General features: G+C 39.4%; 1 protein-coding gene across 2 annotated transcripts in view; it reads right to left on the reverse strand.

Moving 5' to 3' along the window:
* Positions 1-16,113: 16,113 nt before the first annotated feature.
* The window catches only part of LOC134344335 (YLP motif-containing protein 1-like), a 123,204-nt gene continuing 118,165 nt past the window's right edge, over positions 16,114-21,152 (reverse strand). Inside the window, exons 21-22 of one of the 2 annotated variants that reach the window (XM_063043945.1) lie at positions 19,205-19,384; positions 16,114-16,492 (exon numbers count right to left, since the gene is read on the reverse strand). In XM_063043945.1, coding sequence (XP_062900015.1) covers positions 19,238-19,384 — 147 coding nt within the window. In that variant the 3' untranslated portion in view covers positions 16,114-16,492; positions 19,205-19,237. The remainder of the gene's footprint in view (positions 16,493-19,204; positions 19,385-21,152) is intronic. The other variant, XM_063043937.1, reaches the window with a different exon arrangement.

The raw sequence follows: 21,152 nt of genomic DNA on the forward strand, positions 1-21,152 counted from the left end.
TTAGATGAGTAACTATGAGTCTCTTGACACAGCGACCTTGGGTCTGCATGAACGCAGATGAAGAAGCCTCAACATACAGTTGCAAGAAGAAGTCTGTGAACTCTTACCTGGTTTTCTGCATTAATTACTCATAAAATGTGGTCTAATCTTCATCTAAGTCACAATAATAGACAAACACAATCTGCCTAAAGTAATAACACACAAACAATTGTACATTTCATATTTTGTTGAACACATTGTTTAATCATTCACAATCCAGGCTGGAAAGAGTATGTGAACCCTTGTATTTAATAACTGGTAGAACCTCCTTTAGCAGCAATAACTTCCACCAAACATTTCTTGTAGCTGCTGATCAGACTTGCACAATGGCAAGGAGGAACTTTAGACTAGTCTTCTGTACAAAACTGTTTCAGTTCATCAATATTTCTGGGATACCTTGAAGGAACAGCCCTCTTCAGGTCATACCACACCTTCTCAATTGGGTTAAGGTCTGGACTCTGATTTGGCCATTCGAAGACATAAATTTTCTTCTTTTTAAACTGTTCTGTCATTGATTTACTCGTGTTCTGAATCATTGTCTTGTGTCATCCAACTTCTATTAAGCTTCTGGTGACGGACCGCTACCCTGACATTCTCCTGTAAAGTATCTTGATACACTTTTGAATTCATTGCTCCCTCAACGATTGTAAGCTGTCCAGGCCCTGAGGCAGCAAAGCACTGCCAAACCATGATGCTCCTTCCACCATGCTTTACAGCTGGGATGAGGTTTTAGTGTTGATGAGCAGTGCCATTTTTCCTCAGTAGTGTCCTTCCATGAACACCATTCTCATTCAGTGGACACATGAACAGAAACTTTAGCAAGCTCTAGAGATGTCTGCAGGTCATTTGCTGTTACCCTTGGGTTCTTTCTCACCTCCTCCAGCAGAGCACATTGTTTTCTTGGTGTGACCTTTGCAGGACGCCCACTCCTAAGGAGTTGCAACAGTACTGAATTTCCTCCATTTGTAGACAATTTTTCTTACTGTGCACTGATGAATGGTCATGTCTTTAGAAATGCTCTTCCAGCTTTGTAGCCTTTTCCAGCTTCAGGTATCTCTGAAATTCTTCTCTCAAGGCCCTCTGAAAGTTGTTTTGATCGAGGCATAGTGCACATAAACAGATCTTTCTTGAGAAGAGCAGGCTCTGTCAGTAACCTGGCTTGGTGTATCTTTTTTTAATAGGGCAGGGCACCTCTACAACCCACACCTCCAAATGGCTTTTGTAGAAGGCATTAACCCAGAGGTTCACATACTTTTTTGAACCTACACTGTGTTGTTTAATTGGTGTACTTAGTATTGGTGAGAGGTACAATTGTTTGTGTGTTATTAGTTTAGGCAGATTGTGTTTGTCTATTGTTGTAACTTAAATGAAGACCAGACAACATTTTCCGAGTAATGCAGAAAACCAGGCAATTGCAAATGGTTCACAAACTTTTACTTGCAACTGTAGTTGAGTAACCGTTAACTTTGTTATAGAGCATATTAAGTTGTGTTTCCTGTGAATGCTCTTTCAACAGCATTGAGTCTTCAACAACTAGTCATGATAACTGCTGAGAATAAGAGCAAGATCAAGTGGTCAACACAACTCTGTCACCTGCAAACTAGTTAGTTCAAGGAGAAAATACAGTACGTCTTTCTGTCATTCCAACAAAGGCATTCAAGCTAGGAATACTCTTCTTCAAAAGAGTTATTTGTATCTACCATTTTCAGGATAGCCTAGACAGATGGATAGCCTTCAACAGCTATTTGAACTGTACAACTGAGCTCAAATTAGGACCAACTCACGAAAAGCTTTTGCCTGTATTTATGATGGAGAGCCACGGCTCTAGTTGCATCAACTATTTTAGACATAGATCTTTTTCTGAGGAAATACTTCTTTCAGGTTGGCACTGGTTAAGTGCCTACAACTGGTGGCAACTGAATCATGCCTATGGCTATCACCATCCAATCTTGAATGCTGTCATGGGAAAGGGGTTTACAAGCACATAGAGCATCAGATTTAGTCATCATGACCTCCTTGAAATACACCGCATACTTCAGTCTCAAACTGAGTTTCAGAATGAGATGTGAACCTCCTTGCCTGACAGCAAAAGTCACCATGGAAATGATTTTCCACCTTGAAACACATCAAGCATCTTCCAGTCCGGAACAGAAGTTATAGTTAACATTTAGCAGTTTATTATCCATTATTGCACAAGAGAGACAGTAACACACTTCAGTGATGGATTACAATTCTGTTTTCTCTTTTCAAAAGAATAACATCACAAGGGATTGCAAGGCTTCTGTGCGATGCAGGGTGTGAATGATTACTGTAGTTTTACTCAACTCAGAGCTACCAGATATAAAAATTCAAAGATCAAAGTAAATTTATTATCAAAGTACATATATGTCACCATATACAACCCTGATACTCATTTTCTTGTAGGCATCTTCAATAAATCTATATAATAGTAACCATATCAAAATCATGAAAGACCACACTAACTTGGACATTCAATCAGTATATAAAAGATAAAAAATTGTACAAATACAAAAAGAAATAATAATAATAAATAAATAACCAGTAAATATCAAGAACCTGAAATGAAGAGTCTTTGAAAGTGAGTCCATTGGTTGCGAAAACATTTCAATGACGGGGCGGGTGAAGTTATCCCCTTTGGTTCAAGAGCCTGATAGTTGAGGGGGTAGTAACTGTTCTTGAACCTGGTGGTGTGAGTCCTGAGATGCTGTACCTTCTTCCTGATGTCAACAGCAAGAGGAGAGCATGCTCTGGATGGTGGGGGTCCCTGAAGATAGATGCTTCTTTCCTGCGACAATGTGTGGGAGGGTTTTACCTGTGATTGTTCTTGGCCATATTAACTACTTTTTATGGGATTTTTCATTCAAGCTATTTCCATACCTGGCTGTAATGCAACCAGTCAATATACTCTCCACTACACATCTATAGAAGTTTTGCTGTTTTAGATGTCATGCCGAACCTCCACCAACTCCTAATGAAGTAGAGGCTTGGTTCGTAATTGAACTTATATGCTGGGCCCAGGACAGGTCCTCTGAAAGAATAACACCAAGGAATTTAAAGTTGCTGACCCTCTCCACCTCTGATCCTCCAATGAGGACGGACTGGCTCATGGGTCTTTGGTTTCCTTCTCCTGAAGTCAATAATCAGCTTCTTGGTCTTGCTGACATTGAGTAAGAGGCTGTTGTTATTGCACCACTCAATGAGATTTTCAATCTCCCTCCTATATGAAGTCCTTCCACTGCAGGCAGGGGAATGTTTACTGTGAACATTTATACTGCATGTCATAAAAATTAATGATTACACATCCTCCCCAAGTTATGGCAGAGCCCTGCAACCTAAGCAATTCACAAGTCAGAACTGTTGGCCATCCAGCAATACTTAAGTAAAAGCAAACGCCAACCAAAGGCAGTATGTAGTCAAACCATATAAACTTCGCTACAAAATGCAATGATATTGCAATAGAGTCCGACATAACAAAAGATGCCTAGTCTTGTAGCAGCTGGCAAATTCTTCCTGCCAATCATCCAAATCTGGTGAAGATGCGTATCCTGGCTGCATTTAAGATGTTTCCATACTGTCACTGTCCACTCTGGCATCTATGCCATAACTATAAACTAAAAGATTATCAGCCAACATGGACTCTCTGCTGATAATATGGCTATTGATTCAAGTGCACTGCCAAAACAAATAAACTGAATTAGCTTCTTATCAGCACATATACTGAGGTACAATGAAAAACTTGTGTTGTGTGCCATCCTAAGATTATTTCATTCCAACAGTGCATTATGGTAGGAAAGGAAAAACAATAGCAGCGTGCAGAATGAAATGTCACAGAGCAAGTGCAGTACAGGTGAAATAAAAGGCGCAAGGCCATAATGAGATGATAGGAGCCCATTTTACTGTACTAGGAGACTGTTCAATAGTCTTTCAACAGTGGGATAGAAGCTGTTCTTGAACCTGGTGATACGTACTTTCAGGATTTATTGTCTGCCTAATGGGAGGGGTGGGAAGAGAGGATATCCAGCTTGGATGGGGGTTTGATTATGTTGGCTGCTTTACTGATACAGCTAGAAGTGTAAACAGAGTTCATGGAGTGGAGGCTAATTACTAGTTAACTAGTAACTCTCAACTTACTGGTTTCTTGCAGTCACAGATAGAGCAGTTGCTATATCAAGCTGTGATGCATATAGATAGTTTACTTTCTATGGTGTATCGATAAAAAATTGTGAAGGCCAAATGAGACATGACAAATTTCTTTAGCCTCCTGAAGCGTCGGTGAGCTTTCTTAGCTATAGTGTTTAAGTGGTTGGGCCAGGACAAGCTATCGGTGATGTTTACTCCTAGGAACTTGAACCTTCCAACCCTCTCAACTTCAGAATTGCAGGAACATGTGTAATATCCCCCTTCATGAAGTCAATGACCGGCACTTTTTTTTTGCTGAGACTGAGGAAATGGTTGCTGCTATGACACCATGACATTATACTCTCTACTTCCAGTACTCCTTGACTCATCATTATTTGACAATTGGTCCACTATAATGGTGTCACCAGTAAACTTTCAGATGGAGTTAGAGCAAAATCTGGTCATGCAGTCTTCAGTGTAGGGGCTGAAGATGCAGTCTTATGGAGCACTAGTATTGAGAATAATCTTGAAGGAAGTGCTACTGCCTATACTTACTGCTTGTGGTTTGTTGGTCAGGAAGTCAAAAATCCAGTTAAAAGCATGGTGTTGAATACTAGGTCTAGGAGTTTGGAACTGAATTTGCATTCTGTGATAAAAATGCTCTGCTGCAGTGCATAGTTTAGAAGACCAGATAATTTCTATACTCAAACTGAAGTTTGCCGTCTAGATACAATAGTTCTAGATGATTCCTGGAGAGCAAATTTGAAGTTACAAGATCAATAGTATGTTGCAGAATCTGTCTCAAACCTTGTTGACGACATGCAGCATACTTATCAAAGAATGACTAACATCATTAAAACATCAGCTGACTTTTCTTGTGTTTCTCTGTGTATCATTGTCTTTATACTGCTTTTACCTATTGGTTTTAGTAGAGCTGATAGAAGAATAAAGACTTGTAAAGTAGGACACTGCAGTGATCTTGCTGGACATCAATGCAGCTCTGGGCCTAGAAAGATAGACACTTTCCAAGCATGGATAACAGCTACTCTATGATGTGGGCTGGCTTTGACAAGCAGCATCAATGGAATAACATTGCTGCAATCACAAATACATCAGCCTACAAGATATTCTCCATTCCTGCTTTTCAGGAACGATGCTCCAGCTCTTTTAGTAATGTGCTGAACCGCTGTGTCATCCAGTAAGCTTCATCATGCAAATAGAAACACCCACACACAGAGATCTTCCTCCTTCTTGCGTAGACACATTCTATGAGAATTCCTGATGCCTGGAATCATTGTGATAATTCGGTTATTCTTGATATCCACACAGAAAAATATGGGCTCCAAGGTCTTCAAAATTATTGTTGGTTTCTTCCATACTCCACTGTAGTCACGGGTGTCATAGAAAACTACAGCACAGAAAGACCCTTCAGCCCATCCAGTCTGTTGCAAACCATGTAAACTACCTAGCCTCATCAACCTGCACCCAGACCATAACCCTCTCATCCATTACCTATCCAAGCATCTCTTGAAATTTGAAATCAAAATTGCATCCACCACTTGCACTGGCAGCTCATTCCACACACTCACCACTCTGAATGAAGATATTTGTAAGCAGGATACTTTGGCAGATATTTTAATCACCAAAATCTTCATTAAGTGCTGTCTTTCCAATTGAATCTTCAATTTGACTCGTCTTACAGAACCTGTGGATAAACTGCCCTCTCGGTAGACAGCACTTCCTTCTTGTCTTGCTCAGCACAACTTGTACAGTGTGACTCACAACCTGTAAATCACTGGTGTTGATGCTGCTGGTAAGTGAGTGACTGGGCTGTGAAGCATTGAGTAACTTATCAGAATCAGAATTAATATCATTGGCATGTCATGAAATTTATAGTTTTTGCCACATCAGTACAATTCATAACAACAGAAAATAACTACAAATTACAGTAAATATATAATATATATTAGATTAAATAAGTAGTACAAAAATAGGGAAAAAAAGTAATGAGGTAGTGTTTATGGGTTCAATGACCATTCAGAAATCAAATGGCAGAGAAGCTGTTCCTGAATCTTTAAGTGTGTGCCTTCAAGCTTCTGTACCTCTTTCCTGATAGCAATGAGAACAATGCATGACCTAGGTTATGGTGGGGGCATCCTTAATGATGGACACTGCCTTTTTGAGGCATCACTCCTTGAAGATGTCCTGAATACTACAGAGGCTAGTACCCATGATGGAGCTGACCCAGTTTACAACTCTCTGCAGCTTATTTCAATCCTATACAGGAACAACACCCACCCAACTCCCATACCAGGCAGTGATGCAGCCAGTTAGAATGCTCTCCATGGTAAAACTAGATATCTGTGAGTGCCTTTGGTGACATACCAAATCTCCTCAAGCTCCTAATAAAATATAGCTACTGCCATGCTTTCGTTGCAGGTGCATTGATATGTTAGATCCTCAAAGATATTGACATCTAGCAACTTCAACTTGTTCGCTCCTTCCACTTCTGATCCCTCCATGAGGACTGGTGTGTGTTCCTCGCCTTACCCTTTCTGAAGTCTACAACAAGTTCTTTAGTCTTAGTGATGCTGAGTGCAAGGTTGTTGCTGTGACACCACTCAACTAGCTGATATATCTTGCTCCTGTATGCTATTTCATCACCATCTGAAATTCTGCAGGCAGTAGTTGCATCATCTGCAAATTCATAGATGGCATTTGAACTGTGCCTAGCCTCACAATCATGGGTGTAGAGAGACTAGAGCAGTAGGCTAAGCACACATCCCTGAGATGCACCAGTGTTGATTGTCAGTGAGGTGGAGATTTTACTTCCAATCCACACAGATTGTGGTCTTCTGGTTTGGAAGTTGGGGATCCAGTTGCAGAGGGAAGGTACAGAGGCCCAGGTTCTGGAGCTTTTCAATCAGAACTGCAGGAATAATTGTTTTAAACGTTGATTTACAGTCAAATAGCAGCATCCTGACATAAGTATTGGTATTGTCCAGGTGATCCAAGGCTGTGTAAAGAGCCAATGAGATTGCATCCACTATGGATCTTTGTGGGAATAGGCAAATTGCAGTGGGTCCAGGTCCTTGCTGAGACAGGAGTTAATTCTAGCCATAACCAACCTCTCAACGCACTTCATCAACATAGATGTAAGGGCTACTGGATGATATTCATTAAGGCAGCTCACCCTGATTTTCTGAGGCATTGGTATAATTGTTGCCCTTTTGAAGCAGGTGGGAACTTCCAACTGTAGTAATGAGATTGAAAATGTCTTTGAACACACCCGGCTGATAGTGTACTTGAAAATGCACTTACCTTGAATACACAGGATTACTTAATCCCTGGTGACATAGCTTTCAACTTCCTGATGCCTTGGCTCCTAGGATTGTCCACCACTGCCATCTCTTCCTACTGCCTTCTGAGTGTATAGATGAACAGCTTCTCTTCCACCCTTGCCTCCTCCATTAAGACTTCAGTCCAACATCAGGAAAACATGGATCCAACTCTCACATTGCCCCAAATTTTTGGCATGGTATTACAAAGTCTTCAAATATTTGCAGCTTCTTTGCACCACATGACTACTGAAATGTGAATGTAGGTGATGAAACATTACTGGTAGAGAGGCCAAACTTATTGGCTGATCTTCGAAGTTGGGTGTGGTAATATTCAAGTTCAGAAGCTGGAAGTCAAGTCAAATTTATTTATAAAGCATACTTAAAAACCCAAGTTGACCAAAGTGTGTACAAACCATAACAGGTAGCTAAAAATCATAAATACAAGAAACACAGATATAAACAACAAAGCACACAGCTTAGAGGCACAAAATAAACAACACACGAGCCTAGGCACAAGCCAAAAATCAGCCACATCAGGAAGATTCAAACGCTGGTGAATAAAAGTAAGTTTTGAGCCTGACTGAAAAGAGTCAATGGAGGGGGCAGATCTGATAGGGAGGGGAACACTGTTCCACAGTCTAGGGGCTACAACAGCAAAAGCGTGGTCACCCCGGAACTTAAATTTAGATCGCGGGACAGCCAGGAGCCCCAAGTCAGCCGAACTGAGGGACCTGGAAGTAGAATAAGGGGTTAGAAGGTCTGCAATATAGGAGGGGGCCAGCCCATTTAGGGCTTTATAAACAAACAGGAGTACCTTAAAATCAATTCTAAACTGTACTGGTAGCCAGTGGGGAGAGGCCAGGATGGAAGTAATATGGTCCCTCTTCTGGGCACCTGTCAGGAGCCTGGCTGTGGTGTTCTGGACCAGTTGCAGATGGGACAGGGGCAACTGACTAATCCCAGTAGACAGGGAGTTGGAGCAGTCCAAGCCGGAGGATATAAGGGCGCGGATGACTTTCTCGAGATCTTTGAAAGAGAGAAATGACTTGATTTTGGCAATAGTACGAAGCTGGAAAAAACTGGCTTTTAATACTGCATTAAATTGTTTGTCAAACTTAAAGGCGGAATCAAATATCACACCAAGGTTTTTGACAGGGGGTTTGACAAGGGTAGGCAGGTTACCAAGACCGTTGGTAATCACTTTGATGGAGTCAAAGGGGGCCAAATAGGACAACTTCAGACTTGCCTTCATTCAGCTGTAGGAAGTTTTGTGCCATCCAACACTTTATGTCCTCAAGGCAGTTCATGAGGCTGACTAGATTTGACTGGTTGTTTGGTTTCAAGGGGAGATAAAGCTGTGTATCCTCAGCAGAACAATGGAAGGAAATATCATGTTTTTGAATGATTTGGCCGAGGGGAAGCATGTATATAGAGAAAAGAATGGGACCTAGGATGGAACCTTGTGGGACCCCACAGGAGAAACTAGCTGGAGAAGAGGAAAATTTGCCTATGTTGACGGAGAAGCTTCTATTTTTGAGGTAGGATGTGAACCAGTTCAAGGCAGTGCCATCAACACCAACCCCATACTGGAGACGGTCTATTAAAATGGCGTGATCCATAGTATTGAATGCTGCGCTGAGGTCAAGAAGAATTAGGATGGCAGAGTCACCTGAATCAGTAAAGAGGAGGAGATCATTGCACACTTTCAGCAGGGCAGACTCTGTGCCATGATAAGCATTAAACCCTGACTGAAATCTTTCCAAGATGTTGTTTTGGTGTAGGTAGGGCAGCAATTGACTAAGAATAACCTTTTTGAGAACCTTTGCCAGGCATGCAAGTTTAGAAATAGGTCTATAGTTACTAGGTAAGGTAGGGTCTAAGTTGGGTTTTTTCAGGAGGGGCTGGACCACGGTGCGCTTGAAGCAGGTTGGAACGGTCCCTGTGGCCAAGGAGCTGTTGATAATAGAGAGGATGCTGGGACTGGCTACGTCAAAGACATCCTTCAGGAGGACAGTGGGGACAATGTCAAGGGGGCAGGTTGCAAGTTTCATGGTGGAAACAATCTTTATAAGGGAGAGCAGCGTGATGAGTTGGAAACAGTCCAGTTTAGATGAACAGACCGGTGAGACAGTTCGGCCATGGGTGGGGGGGGGGGGCGGGGGGGAGATGTTCATTCTAATGTCTTTAACTTTGCTAATGAAGAATTTTAAAGATTCTTTGCACTTAGCAGGGGAAACATCTAAACTAACACTGGGGCACTGGGGACGGGACAAATGACAGAATTTATGGTACTGAATAAGACCTTGGGATTACGAGAGTTGATAGAAATCAGGTCAGAAAAGTATTTTGCTCTTGCAGCCTTAACTGCATCCTGATATTTGTGAAGATTGTATCTCAAAATTTCAAAGGGAATTTGAAGCTTATCACGCTTCCACTTTCGTTTGGATATTCTGCACTCTCTCCTCTGGTGGTGTCATGGAGCCGAGGCAGACCTTTAGGCTTAGGCTTTTTGAATTTAAGGGGAGCAACAGTATTCGGAATAGAAGAGCAGGTGGTATTAAATAAGTTCCTCAGTGCTGAGATGGGGGGGGGGAGAAGCCTCAATAGTGCAGGTATTAGGAGCAGCCATGAGTGCCTCAGAGAAATCACTGGCAGTCGAAGAGTTAATGTAACGACAGCAACGTACAGGAAGATGAAATTTAGTTGGGGAAAAGGGCAGAGAAGCACCAAACATAACAGCACTGTGATCTGACAGACACGCATCAATTATTTCCACATTGCAGATTGAAAAACCAGACGATAAGACCAGGCCAAGTGTGTCGCCTAGCATGTGAGTGGGTCCGGTGATAAGCAAAGCAAGATTAAAAGACTCAAGCAGATGCATAAAATCACTTACGAGAGGCTTAGCGGGACAGCAAACATAAATATTAAAGTCACCAAGAATCAGAACTCGATCAAAGTTGGGCATAGTGTTTGAGAGGAAGTCCGCAAATTGAGTGATAAAATCTTCATGTATTTTTGGTGGACGATACACAACAGTAATTAAGAGGGGAGTGACCAGGCCCACTTTAATTAATTGCACCTCAAAGCTGGGGAAATAATCAGAGTTCAGTAGACGGCAATTAAAATGTTTCTTAAGCACAGTGGCTAGACCTCCTCTGCGTCTGGAGGGTCTAGGCATGCTAACAAAGTTACAGTCATCTGGACAGAGTTCAACAAGTGCAGCAAGCTCACCAGTGCTTAACCAGGTTTCCGTCACCAGTAAGAAATCCAATCCTTGGGCGGTGAAAAAGTCACTAAGAATAAAAGTCTTATTGGATAAGGATCTCGCGTTGATCAGAGCCACTTTGACTGGGATAGTAGTATAATCTGACAACGGCTCCCTCGCCAGAGGGCGGAGGGTACAGAAGACTACTCCACCGCACTTCACAAATGGCCTGGTGGGGAGCCCGCAAGGCAGCAGTCTGGCATCCAGGTCTGTGTCTGGGATAATCGGTTGGAGAAAGGCGTACCTGGTCTCAAGGGAGCACCGAGGAATGGAGTGATGTGCCTGAACAGGTCCAACATCGTCAAGCTGCAAAAAGTAGACCGGTGCTGAGCGACAGCGGGCAAGATTCCTCACCTTAACCGAGGTGACCGCACATTTATTTCGTCTCCTAGCTCATTTCCTATGGTGGTAGCCGCAGGGCCGAGCCCATATACCTTCAGGTAGTTGGGAAAATAGAGAGCGGTGAAAGGCTCTTTGTCCAGAATCCTGAGTGAATAAGTCCACGACAGAGGTTCGAATATTCAGTAGTGTTTGACGATCGTAGACAATAGTGGCTTGTACATCATGTATACACAGAGACACAAACAGAGCCAGGACAAACAAGAACGGCAATAGGCAACGACAAGCAGCCAAACACAGTGGCGTGGCGATGATGTAAATCCAGGCATCCAGGAAAAGAACACTGGCAGGGAAGTCACACACAATTTTTATTCCTACCTTTTTAACTGTAAAAAATACAGCAAATAACTAAACAACTGCAGTGCAGCACAACATCGAGCTACAAAATTAAGTTGGAGGGGTTAAGATTCTGTCCTGGTCGTAAGTCTATAGGAAAGTGGAATTTGTTTATTAACAAATTAAGTTTTGTGATGTGTTAATTTCATCTAAAATTGCAGCCATTTGTAACACCATTTGTATTTTCCAACTGACTTTGATACTCCTTGAGAAAACAAAAATATCCTTGGGTCTTCTGTCAGCTTGTTTGCTGGTTGTATAAGCAAAACTTTTATTTGACTACATTACCAGTCCTAAATTCAGACCCAAGATATGAAGATGAAAACTTGAGATTCACTTTGTGCATTCTAAGTTGCACCCTGCTGAGTGAATCACACTTTACAGATAAAACACAGCAATTAAGCCATTTTAACATCTCTTAAAGACTTCTGTATCCTTCTTTCTGCTAAATCAGATGATGCCATTGTCATCCATAGAATCATAAAGTGAATCCATGGAACAACTAACACTTATGAGAGGTGAGGCTGATAGACTGGCCCTGTATTTTACAGAAATATTTTGCTGAGATCAAAAGCTGACGAGGAACCTTCATCACAATAGTTGAATTCAATCTGACTGTGCCCTTCTTAAATCTTAATCCTGAGATGCGACACTGATGCCAGTCTGCTGAGGTTAGAAGCCAATATGCATTAGTCATCATAATCCCCAACATCCAGCCCCCTAAAGCACATATGCCAAGGTTAGAGACTAATAATTGCAGGATATCATTGTGCTGCCATTATGTACATGAACTTCCGCAATTAAGAGTGCATTTGCCATCAACGTGAGAACTACACTTGAAACATAAAAGAATCATATCTGGCTTGCACACTTCACTTTGATCTTTCCGAGGAAAGATCATGAAGTCTGAATTCACTTCTGCTCCTTAGTTCTCAAAGGAGAATACAGTGCAAAGGAGCAAGAATTCTGTTGTAATACTTTATTGGAAGTTTAAAATACTGATTCATACCATTGGCTTTCCTGTAAAATCTTATACCAGTAATAAAACTCGAGGTCATCAGGTTCAGTATTGCAGAAAGTAATGTAATTAAATGATGAATTCATTAAGATTCAAACTTCACAACCATTAAGCTGTGTAGCAATTAAATATACATTCAATTCATGGAAAAGCATCTGATCTTATAAAATACTAAACATTTTGAGGATACACACTTAGACATACCTTAAAAGATGGTGGGAGCAAAAATAACAAATCTATTATTAGACTGCATCATCAGTTTTTGTTAAGAATCTGACTCCAGGAAATTTCTCTTGAGGATATCTTAAAAATCTCTTTCCTATGTGTAGCAATCGCCGATTTTTCAAAGTCACTAACACGATCATTTAAAGCTTATAAATTTTGGCTGGCTATTGATCACTGTGGAACTATTTATACTCGGATTCTGATCAATATGCTGCAAATCTACTGCAAGTAGATTTTTTAAATTAATGGCCAAGTAGGGTAGTTTGCTTTAATTTTTTATGATCAATCTTTCAAGTGAGCACGAGTGAAAAAACTCAGCAACATCAAAGCAAAAGTGAAAAATGACAGCAAAAATGAACAGAAGACTGCAACAGATTTTGTACTTCCACTCATTTCTTTACCTCTACTAGTACTCAAGAAGCTTCATTTTGCTATGATGCAATATAGAAATCTGGAAGCTTTTTCTTAGGAAAACATATTTCTTGATTTACAAAATCTTAGTAATGACTAATTTCTTGCCTCAGTTACTTATCATGGCATAAGTGCAAATATGATCCACGAAAAGTCATGCAAATTAATTACAAGCAACTTAATCCAAATGATTTAATTAGAAGCAAAAACAGCAACTGTAGCAGGTCCACTGCTGAGCTGTAACTGTTATAAAGAAATTAAAATAATTGTGTCATGTAGTATGAAGCATCAGTTAAACCCTTATTATTTCAAAAGACAAAAAAATTAAACAATTTATTCTTTCCACATCACACTTCCCATAAAAGAAAGGCCAAATTATTTTAAAATACTTAGTGATAACGCATTGCAGCAATTTTTTACATTTGCCTTCTTGGGTAAAACACTACATAAAGTTTTCAATCAAAATCATACAGTCAAATTCATTCCATTAAGAGATTCTTTTGCTTCTCTTCCAGCTGTGACTCACAAAACCAATTTGTTAGAATATATACTCAGTGGCTACTTTATTAGGTGCACAAGTGGAATCCGGTGTGGTCTTCTGCTGCTGTAGCCCTTCCACTTCAAGGTTCGACACGTTGTATGTTCAAAGATGCTCTTCTGCACACCACTGTTGTAACGCGTGGTTATTTAAATTACTGTTGCCCTTCTGTCAGCTTGAACCAGTCTGGCCATTCTCCTCTGACTTCTCTCATTAACAAGGCGTTGTCACCCAAAGAAGTGAAACTGGATGTTTTTCTTTTGCTTTTCACACCATTCTCTGTAAACTTGCGAGTGAAAATCCCAGGAGACCAACAGTTTCTCAGATAGTCAAACCACCCCAAATGGTACCAACGGTCCGTATTACTTCGTCATTCTGATATTTGTTCCGCAAATTTACTGAACCTCTTGACCATTTTAATGTATCGAGTTGCTGCTGATTAGATATTTCCATTAACAAGCAGATGTACAGGTGTACCTAATAAAGGAGCCACTGAGTGTATTTTAATTGTTTCCTTAAATAGGACGATATGGCATTCAGGGAAGATGAAGCAATGCCAATGAGACTGTAAATAAATTAGCAGTAGGCATACTGAAAGTTCGTTGACTGCAAGTTCTTCCCTATGCCAAATACCACCGAGTGGTAAATATATCATCATCCCTGCATCTTCAAAAGTTCCAGAGCTCAAAACCCAGCAGCACAGAAGAACAAGAATAAGAAGATGCCTATCATCTTCATAGCAGCAATTAGGAGACGGGCATTTTTATGGTAGCTTTGCCATCAAAGAATAACAAAACATTTGCTCAGTTTAGCTTGTGTTATAATAATGAATTGCAACTCAAGAGTTCATGCTGTTATAACTGCTCAGTGAATACTTGCTAGAGGTGCACCATATTATTTCATTACTACATGCAGGTTTTTCAACATTGTTTCACATTCCATGAGGACATGTTCTGCACAATCCTAATGATGCACTTCTACTTTAAGTCACAAAATACATTTGAAGCAAAACTGAACACATTGGCAGTATCAGAGATGATAACAAACCTAAATTTCCCAATGAAGAATACTTCCCATCGGTGTATGGATGGTTCTTCAGATAATTATTTACTGAGTAAACTAAGAATATATGGAAATCAATTACTGCAAATGAAAATTCAATATTCACGAAGTACAGACCAAACAGATGGTGAATGATGATTTGGTCAAGTTGTAATAATGGAAGTTCTGTTAGAAATCTATCCTGGCTCTAGGTCAGACAGAGCAAGCCACAGAAGGCCAAAAGCAATAATTCTTCAATAAGGAGGTACAAACGTAATTCGTAGATAGTATGATCATTTTCAACAAAAAACAATTAAATTCCAAAAATACTGAACATAAAGAAGCGTTTTAAACAAAGCCCCTATCTACAATTGATTTTTAACAAAATATAATAGTGATATTTAAGTTCCATATATACTCATTTTCAAAATTTACCAAATTGTGTGAAAGTAATATTGTTAAATACCTTGAATCAATACTCAAGGTATTTTCTAGTTATTGTAAAACACTTACATAACAGAAATGTCATCTCTTTTCTCCAGCAGTGCCATACCATTTAAAAAAGTAAATAATTACATTGGTTGTTTATAGTTAGCTTGGATAGTGGAATTATTCAAGTGCTATATCATTTACTATCACAAGTACAAAAATCTAATTGTTTTACAGCAACATTGAAATCAATAATTAAGGTGCTTTGAATGTAATTAACATAAAGAAGTTGGTTTCTGTAGATTTGAAATGTTTATATACATTTCATCAGTAATAGAAAAGCACATGGAATGTCACGTTTTCCCCTGTTGCAAAAAATATAATTTTGGAATTACTATCTTCCAAAACAGAATTCAAAATGCTTTAGAAGTTCTAACAAATCCATACAATTTTAAAGGTTTAATTCTGAATTAATATTGCAGAATTTTTAATATGTAGTTGATCTGCAACTTTTCACTCTCAGTCATACCCCTTTTACACAGCTGTATTCTGTGAGTAAATGGGGAATGCCTACGGCAGAGCACAAAATAACCTGTAGTTATATTAAGATAATATTCTCATTTCTGGTACCCATGGTAGCCTCAGTTCATTTTGCACAACTATTCTTTTAAATGGCATTGGAACTGTGCACAACCCAGGCATGTGGCATCAATTAACAGCACACACCTTCAGAACATTGCAGTGCACTTTCCCCATGCACCAACAGAAATGGCTCACTACCTACAACTTCTTCCAAGTGTAAACAAAATTGGGGTGCTTCCTTGGCAAGAGAATTCAGTGACCTAAATCAAAATTCTGGCAAGAAATTTCAAACTGAAAACAGAAAAACTGAACACTTAATAAACACACGTATGTTGGAATACACATGCTGTGTAGACACCTGCACTGTTCCATGGTTTCAAGTTAACTTTATTGCTCCTTAAAATTACAATTGGTTTGGACAGAGCAAGAAACAGTACATTAATACAACATATAAAAAAAACGAGCTGATGAAGCAAAGCCATGATAGCAGGCCCAGGACACACTGGATTACAATTAGTGTGGTTTCAACTTAGATTTTAATGACACTATCAACTAAGTTTTTAAAAAATTTCTCACAGGCTGCTAAGATAAGTTAACCACCAATAGTCTAATGCTCGTACATTGACTGTAACAATAAAACAAAAAATTCTAAAGTCGTGAAATTCTTGTCTGCCCAACCATTATGAAAGATTTCTTGCTGTTATCCTCCACTGTTACTGCGGAGCCTACAGAGGAAATGGAAAAATTGTTACATTTAATCCAATTAATACTTAAAACAGTTTAGTTGAACAGTTTCACATTATTGATTGTTATTAAATATTTAATAACACCATGGCTACAAACATAGTATGCATTGGATCTGTCCTTAGATGAACCATATTCTGGTCTCCCTTCATTAAGTTGAGAATGTATTAACTCAAAGTATGCAGAAAGGTTAGCAGGTTAATAACTGTGCCAACTACATCCTCAGGGTGATGGAATTACAATCACAGGAGCAAATGTACATATAGTGAGAACAGGACCTTTTGAGATGTTAACCTATTCATATTTTCTGAGGATGGAGAAGGTAGCTATTTGACCCACCAAGTCTATGTCCGCTCTCAGAGCATTCACTCATCTAATTCTCTGTAACTTGTGCTTTAACTCCTCTTGATTCTTTTACTGCCTACACTCACTAAACGCTATTTACAGTAGCCAACTGTCTTATCAACTTGGGAATATTGGTGAAAAATGGAGGACCTGGGTATAACTGGACGTAACTCCTCAGGGCACTGAGAAGTGTGGCACAAAAAAGGGATTTGGGAATACAGGCCCACAATTTGTTGAAAGTGGTGACGCAGGTAGATAGGGTTTTGGCACATTATCCTTCATAAATCAAAGTACTGAGTACAGGAGATGGAATGTTATGTTGAAGTTGTATAAGACATTGGTGAGGTCTAATTTGGAGTATTGTGTGCAGTTCTGGTCACCCACCTACAGGAAAGATGCAAGTAAGGTTGAAAGAGTATAGAAAAAAATTTCAAGGATTTCAAGGCGGGTTTGGAAGACCTGAGTTATAAGGTAAGATTGAAGAGGTTAGGGCTTTATTCCTTGGAACCTAAAAAATTGAGAGCAGGTTTGATAGAGGTATACTAACTTATGAGGAGTATAGATAGGGTAAACGCAAGCAGACCTTTTCCTCTGAGGTTGGGTGGGACTACAACCAGAGGTCCTGGGTGAAGGGTGAAAGGTGAAAAGTGAAAAATTTAAGGAGAACATGAGGTGAAACTTCACTCAAGAGTTGTGAGAGTGTGGAATGTGCTACCAATGCAAGAGTTACCTGTGAGCTGAATTTCAATGTTTATGAGAAGTACATGGATGGTAGTGGTATGAAGAGCTATGGTCCCGGTGCAGGTCAATGGGAGTAGGCGATTTAAATGGTTCTGCACAGACTAGATGGGCTGAAGGCCCTGTTGCTGTGCTGTACTTTTCTATGACTCGATAACCACATGGTCAGAGGGAGATTATGCAATCTCTACACAGATAACACTGGGGATGAAGTTATGATGCAGCAGCACTAAGTGCCATGCCACCCATCCAAGAAAATTCTTCAAGGAAAAGGAAAATTTCAAAACAGAAGTTATAATTCAAGAACCATACTGTAAAGTTATCTGGCAGAAAATATTGTTATTGGAAACTTGATCTCAAGAAGTCTTGGCAGAATCAGATAATTGCTGCTCACATTTCATCTGCCCACGTGCAAAAACTGCTATTTTCTCTGAACTTTGTATTTAAGTGTCAGATTTGTACAAAATGTAATTGGCTATGGATTAAAGTTGTAAGATGTCACAACTGAGAGGAATTTGCTTCATTGAAAATCTTACTTCCTAATTAGTGGAAAGAAAAGGACCATCAGAAAAGTTGCAGAGGCCGCTGGGCAATCCCTGGTTATGGAGGAAGAGGTGTGACCTATGGACCACTGCTGCTAGGACACAAGCTGGGGCCTGGTCAACCCCTGGCAGAGTCACCTGGGCGAGGGAGTCTGGAAGGAACCGAAACACCAGGTGACCCCAGGTTACATCACTGATTACATGTTCCAGCACATCTAGGATGCATCTCAGCATCAATGGACAAAAATTGTAGTTTACAGAAAGCATATTTTGAAGCAATGATTCTGCAGGGGATGTTGGCTGGGCCATTGCTGAATTGTCATGCCTTCTATGACAAAACTGGGATGAAATTTCAAAAAAGGCAATGTTAGATTTTGTATATTTGCACCAGAAATAAGAGAATAGAGTTGTGACATGAAGAGGTAGAACTACTTAAAGCACAATGCTTGTGCGGGATCATAAAGAAATTTTACAAGTCATGATCTTGCAGGCTGTTGAAATAGAAGTGACTTATGATATTTCAAGTGTTTCCTTTCTTCCTGCTGAAAGAAGCGTGCTTCTCTATTCCATCACTACTTCTGGCCCTTTTGCTTTTTGAATGTGATCCATCCTTTCAGTATTTTACTTTGTGTTATTTCCGCCACATCCTTCCTTCCTTGTCCAGGCAAATACAGTAATTCATTAACTTGGCTGCTTTTGTAATTCTCCCATAGATAACATTTCACATCAGAAAATCAGGCCAACAAGTATTTGGTAGCATTTTTTAACCCATTAAAAAAAGTACTTTTTAAAAATGGAAAAATGCGCAAGTCTCAATCCATTGAAATTTAATTTCTAGCTTCTTTCCACATAGAATCCAAATTATTAAAATTGGTATCCTATTGTCTAGTCCTACACCAAGTACAAACATTTAAATGTTTAAAAGATGGTCTTCTCATTCGAAGCATTAACTCTGCCTGGATGCTTACAACCAGTGAAGCATACAGTCAACCTCTAATTGACAATGCACATTCCCATAACCTTTGTGTCACAATTTAAATATATAATTTAATTTTGATTACTGCTTACCTCAGTGTAAAAAAACACAATTTGAACGTTTCTTTAGAAATATTTAGTTCGGTTCAATGCTCGCTGTGCTAATTCGCCTTTTTCATCTGTAATTTTCTCCCAGTCTGTTTGTCCAACCACAAATCCTATGGCTCGTTTGCGCTCAGCATCTTTCTCCTCTTCCAAATCTGCCCATCTCACCTAGAGCATATGGGGGGGGCAGTTCAGATAAATGTTACTTCCCGCCTTCCCACCTGAAGCAAATTAGTAATCTAAAGTACTATGCAGAAATAGTCATGTTTCACATTTTATTATACAAGTTAATTTGCATTTTGGATTTTTTTTTTAACTGTAGCTATCTGCCCCAGCAGAATTTTACCATGTCTAAAAGAGAACAAATAACTACACAAAAAAGTTGAGAAATAACTCATTGGTTAATTTTTTTAAAAAATTCAATTGCTTAAAAATTGGCCTATTATGATTGAATATGGTAACACTTGCATCTGTTGATGTTTATTTTTGACCATAAACAGTATATTTGATAGTCTGGTTGAGTACAACTCCAACAATAGTCAGGACGGCCAACAGTGCCATTTATCATGTTTCAGTATCAGTAATAAACAGAACATTTACAGAAGTAAGTTTGTATAAGTTCAGACCCAACATTGAAAAGGGCTAATAGTTTTCAGGTCCCAGCTACCAGCTAAACCATTCACATCGTCAACCACCAGTCTCAATATGTACAATATGTAAAAAGCACTCACATGCCTAGACTACTGCGTGTTCCAAACTTGTGACCTCTACCACCAAAGGCAACATCTTAGGTACATGCAAATACTATCACCTGAATGGTCCCCACTAAGCTGCATATTATTCTGACTTTGAAACATATTGGCATTCCTTCATCATTGCGTGGCCTAAATGCCTTAACCAAGATGACCAGATCTCCAACAAATGCCATACAGCCAGTTTAATTAGATATGAGGCACTGGAAGAGATAACTATCTTGTTGAATGAGATTATTATGGAGGACAATAGGAGTGAAGATTAAAATCTTAAACTATTATTCCAGAGGTCATCAATGACAACAAGGTATTAGATTCCGATACAGTGATATGGTATTGTAAGTGAGTATACAGGCTCCTATTGGAACGTACAATTTCAAAACAGCAGCTCATGATCATCTTCTTGAGTGCAAATATATATATATATATATATATATATAGGTGAATATATGCTGCTCTTTCTAAGGACACTTACCGATTCCAAAAGACAAATAAATAAAAAAGTTGATGTAGTAGCTCAACAGATCATTTTTAAAACTAATTGGACAGCATTTTGAATTTAATAACTGAGTCATAAAGCTGTTAACTTCATTCAGCCCTGGAATTCTGCAGTTACAGTTCTTAGTGAATTAATATTCAATTGTTAGCTAGATGTACCCAACATCCATGGATAATTTCAGCCCCTTCTGCAAATACCTTCATAAAACATGTAATGATAATTATAGTTTTTGTTCAGATAGTAAACATAATACTACTTTGCAACAAGGTCATGGAGAAATACAATACAGAAAAAAATCTCTGGACCTATTGACTGCGCCAACAATCAAGAACACTTATGATATAAAGTTAGTCTTACATTTACGCCTTTTATTCTTCCCACGTTCCTATCAATTGCCCCCTAGATTCTGCCACTCCTTTAGACAATAGAGACAATTAATTGCAGCTAAATTATTTACCATCTGCATACTTTTGGGATGTGAGTATAAATACAAGCAGTCACAAGGAGAACATACAAACTCCTCATAGACAGCACCAGAAGTCTGGATTGAACACGGAGCTGTGAGGCAATAGCTCACTATCCATCTGTGGCAATGAGTTCTTTCACTGGAAATGCAGGTTCTTCCCAATTCTCAAAAAATTTTATGAAGACTGATAGGACTTTTCCATTCCATTCACATTCCCTA

The sequence above is a fragment of the Mobula hypostoma genome, chromosome 1 (assembly GCF_963921235.1).
Source record: "Mobula hypostoma chromosome 1, sMobHyp1.1, whole genome shotgun sequence".
NCBI lineage: Eukaryota > Metazoa > Chordata > Chondrichthyes > Myliobatiformes > Myliobatidae > Mobula > Mobula hypostoma.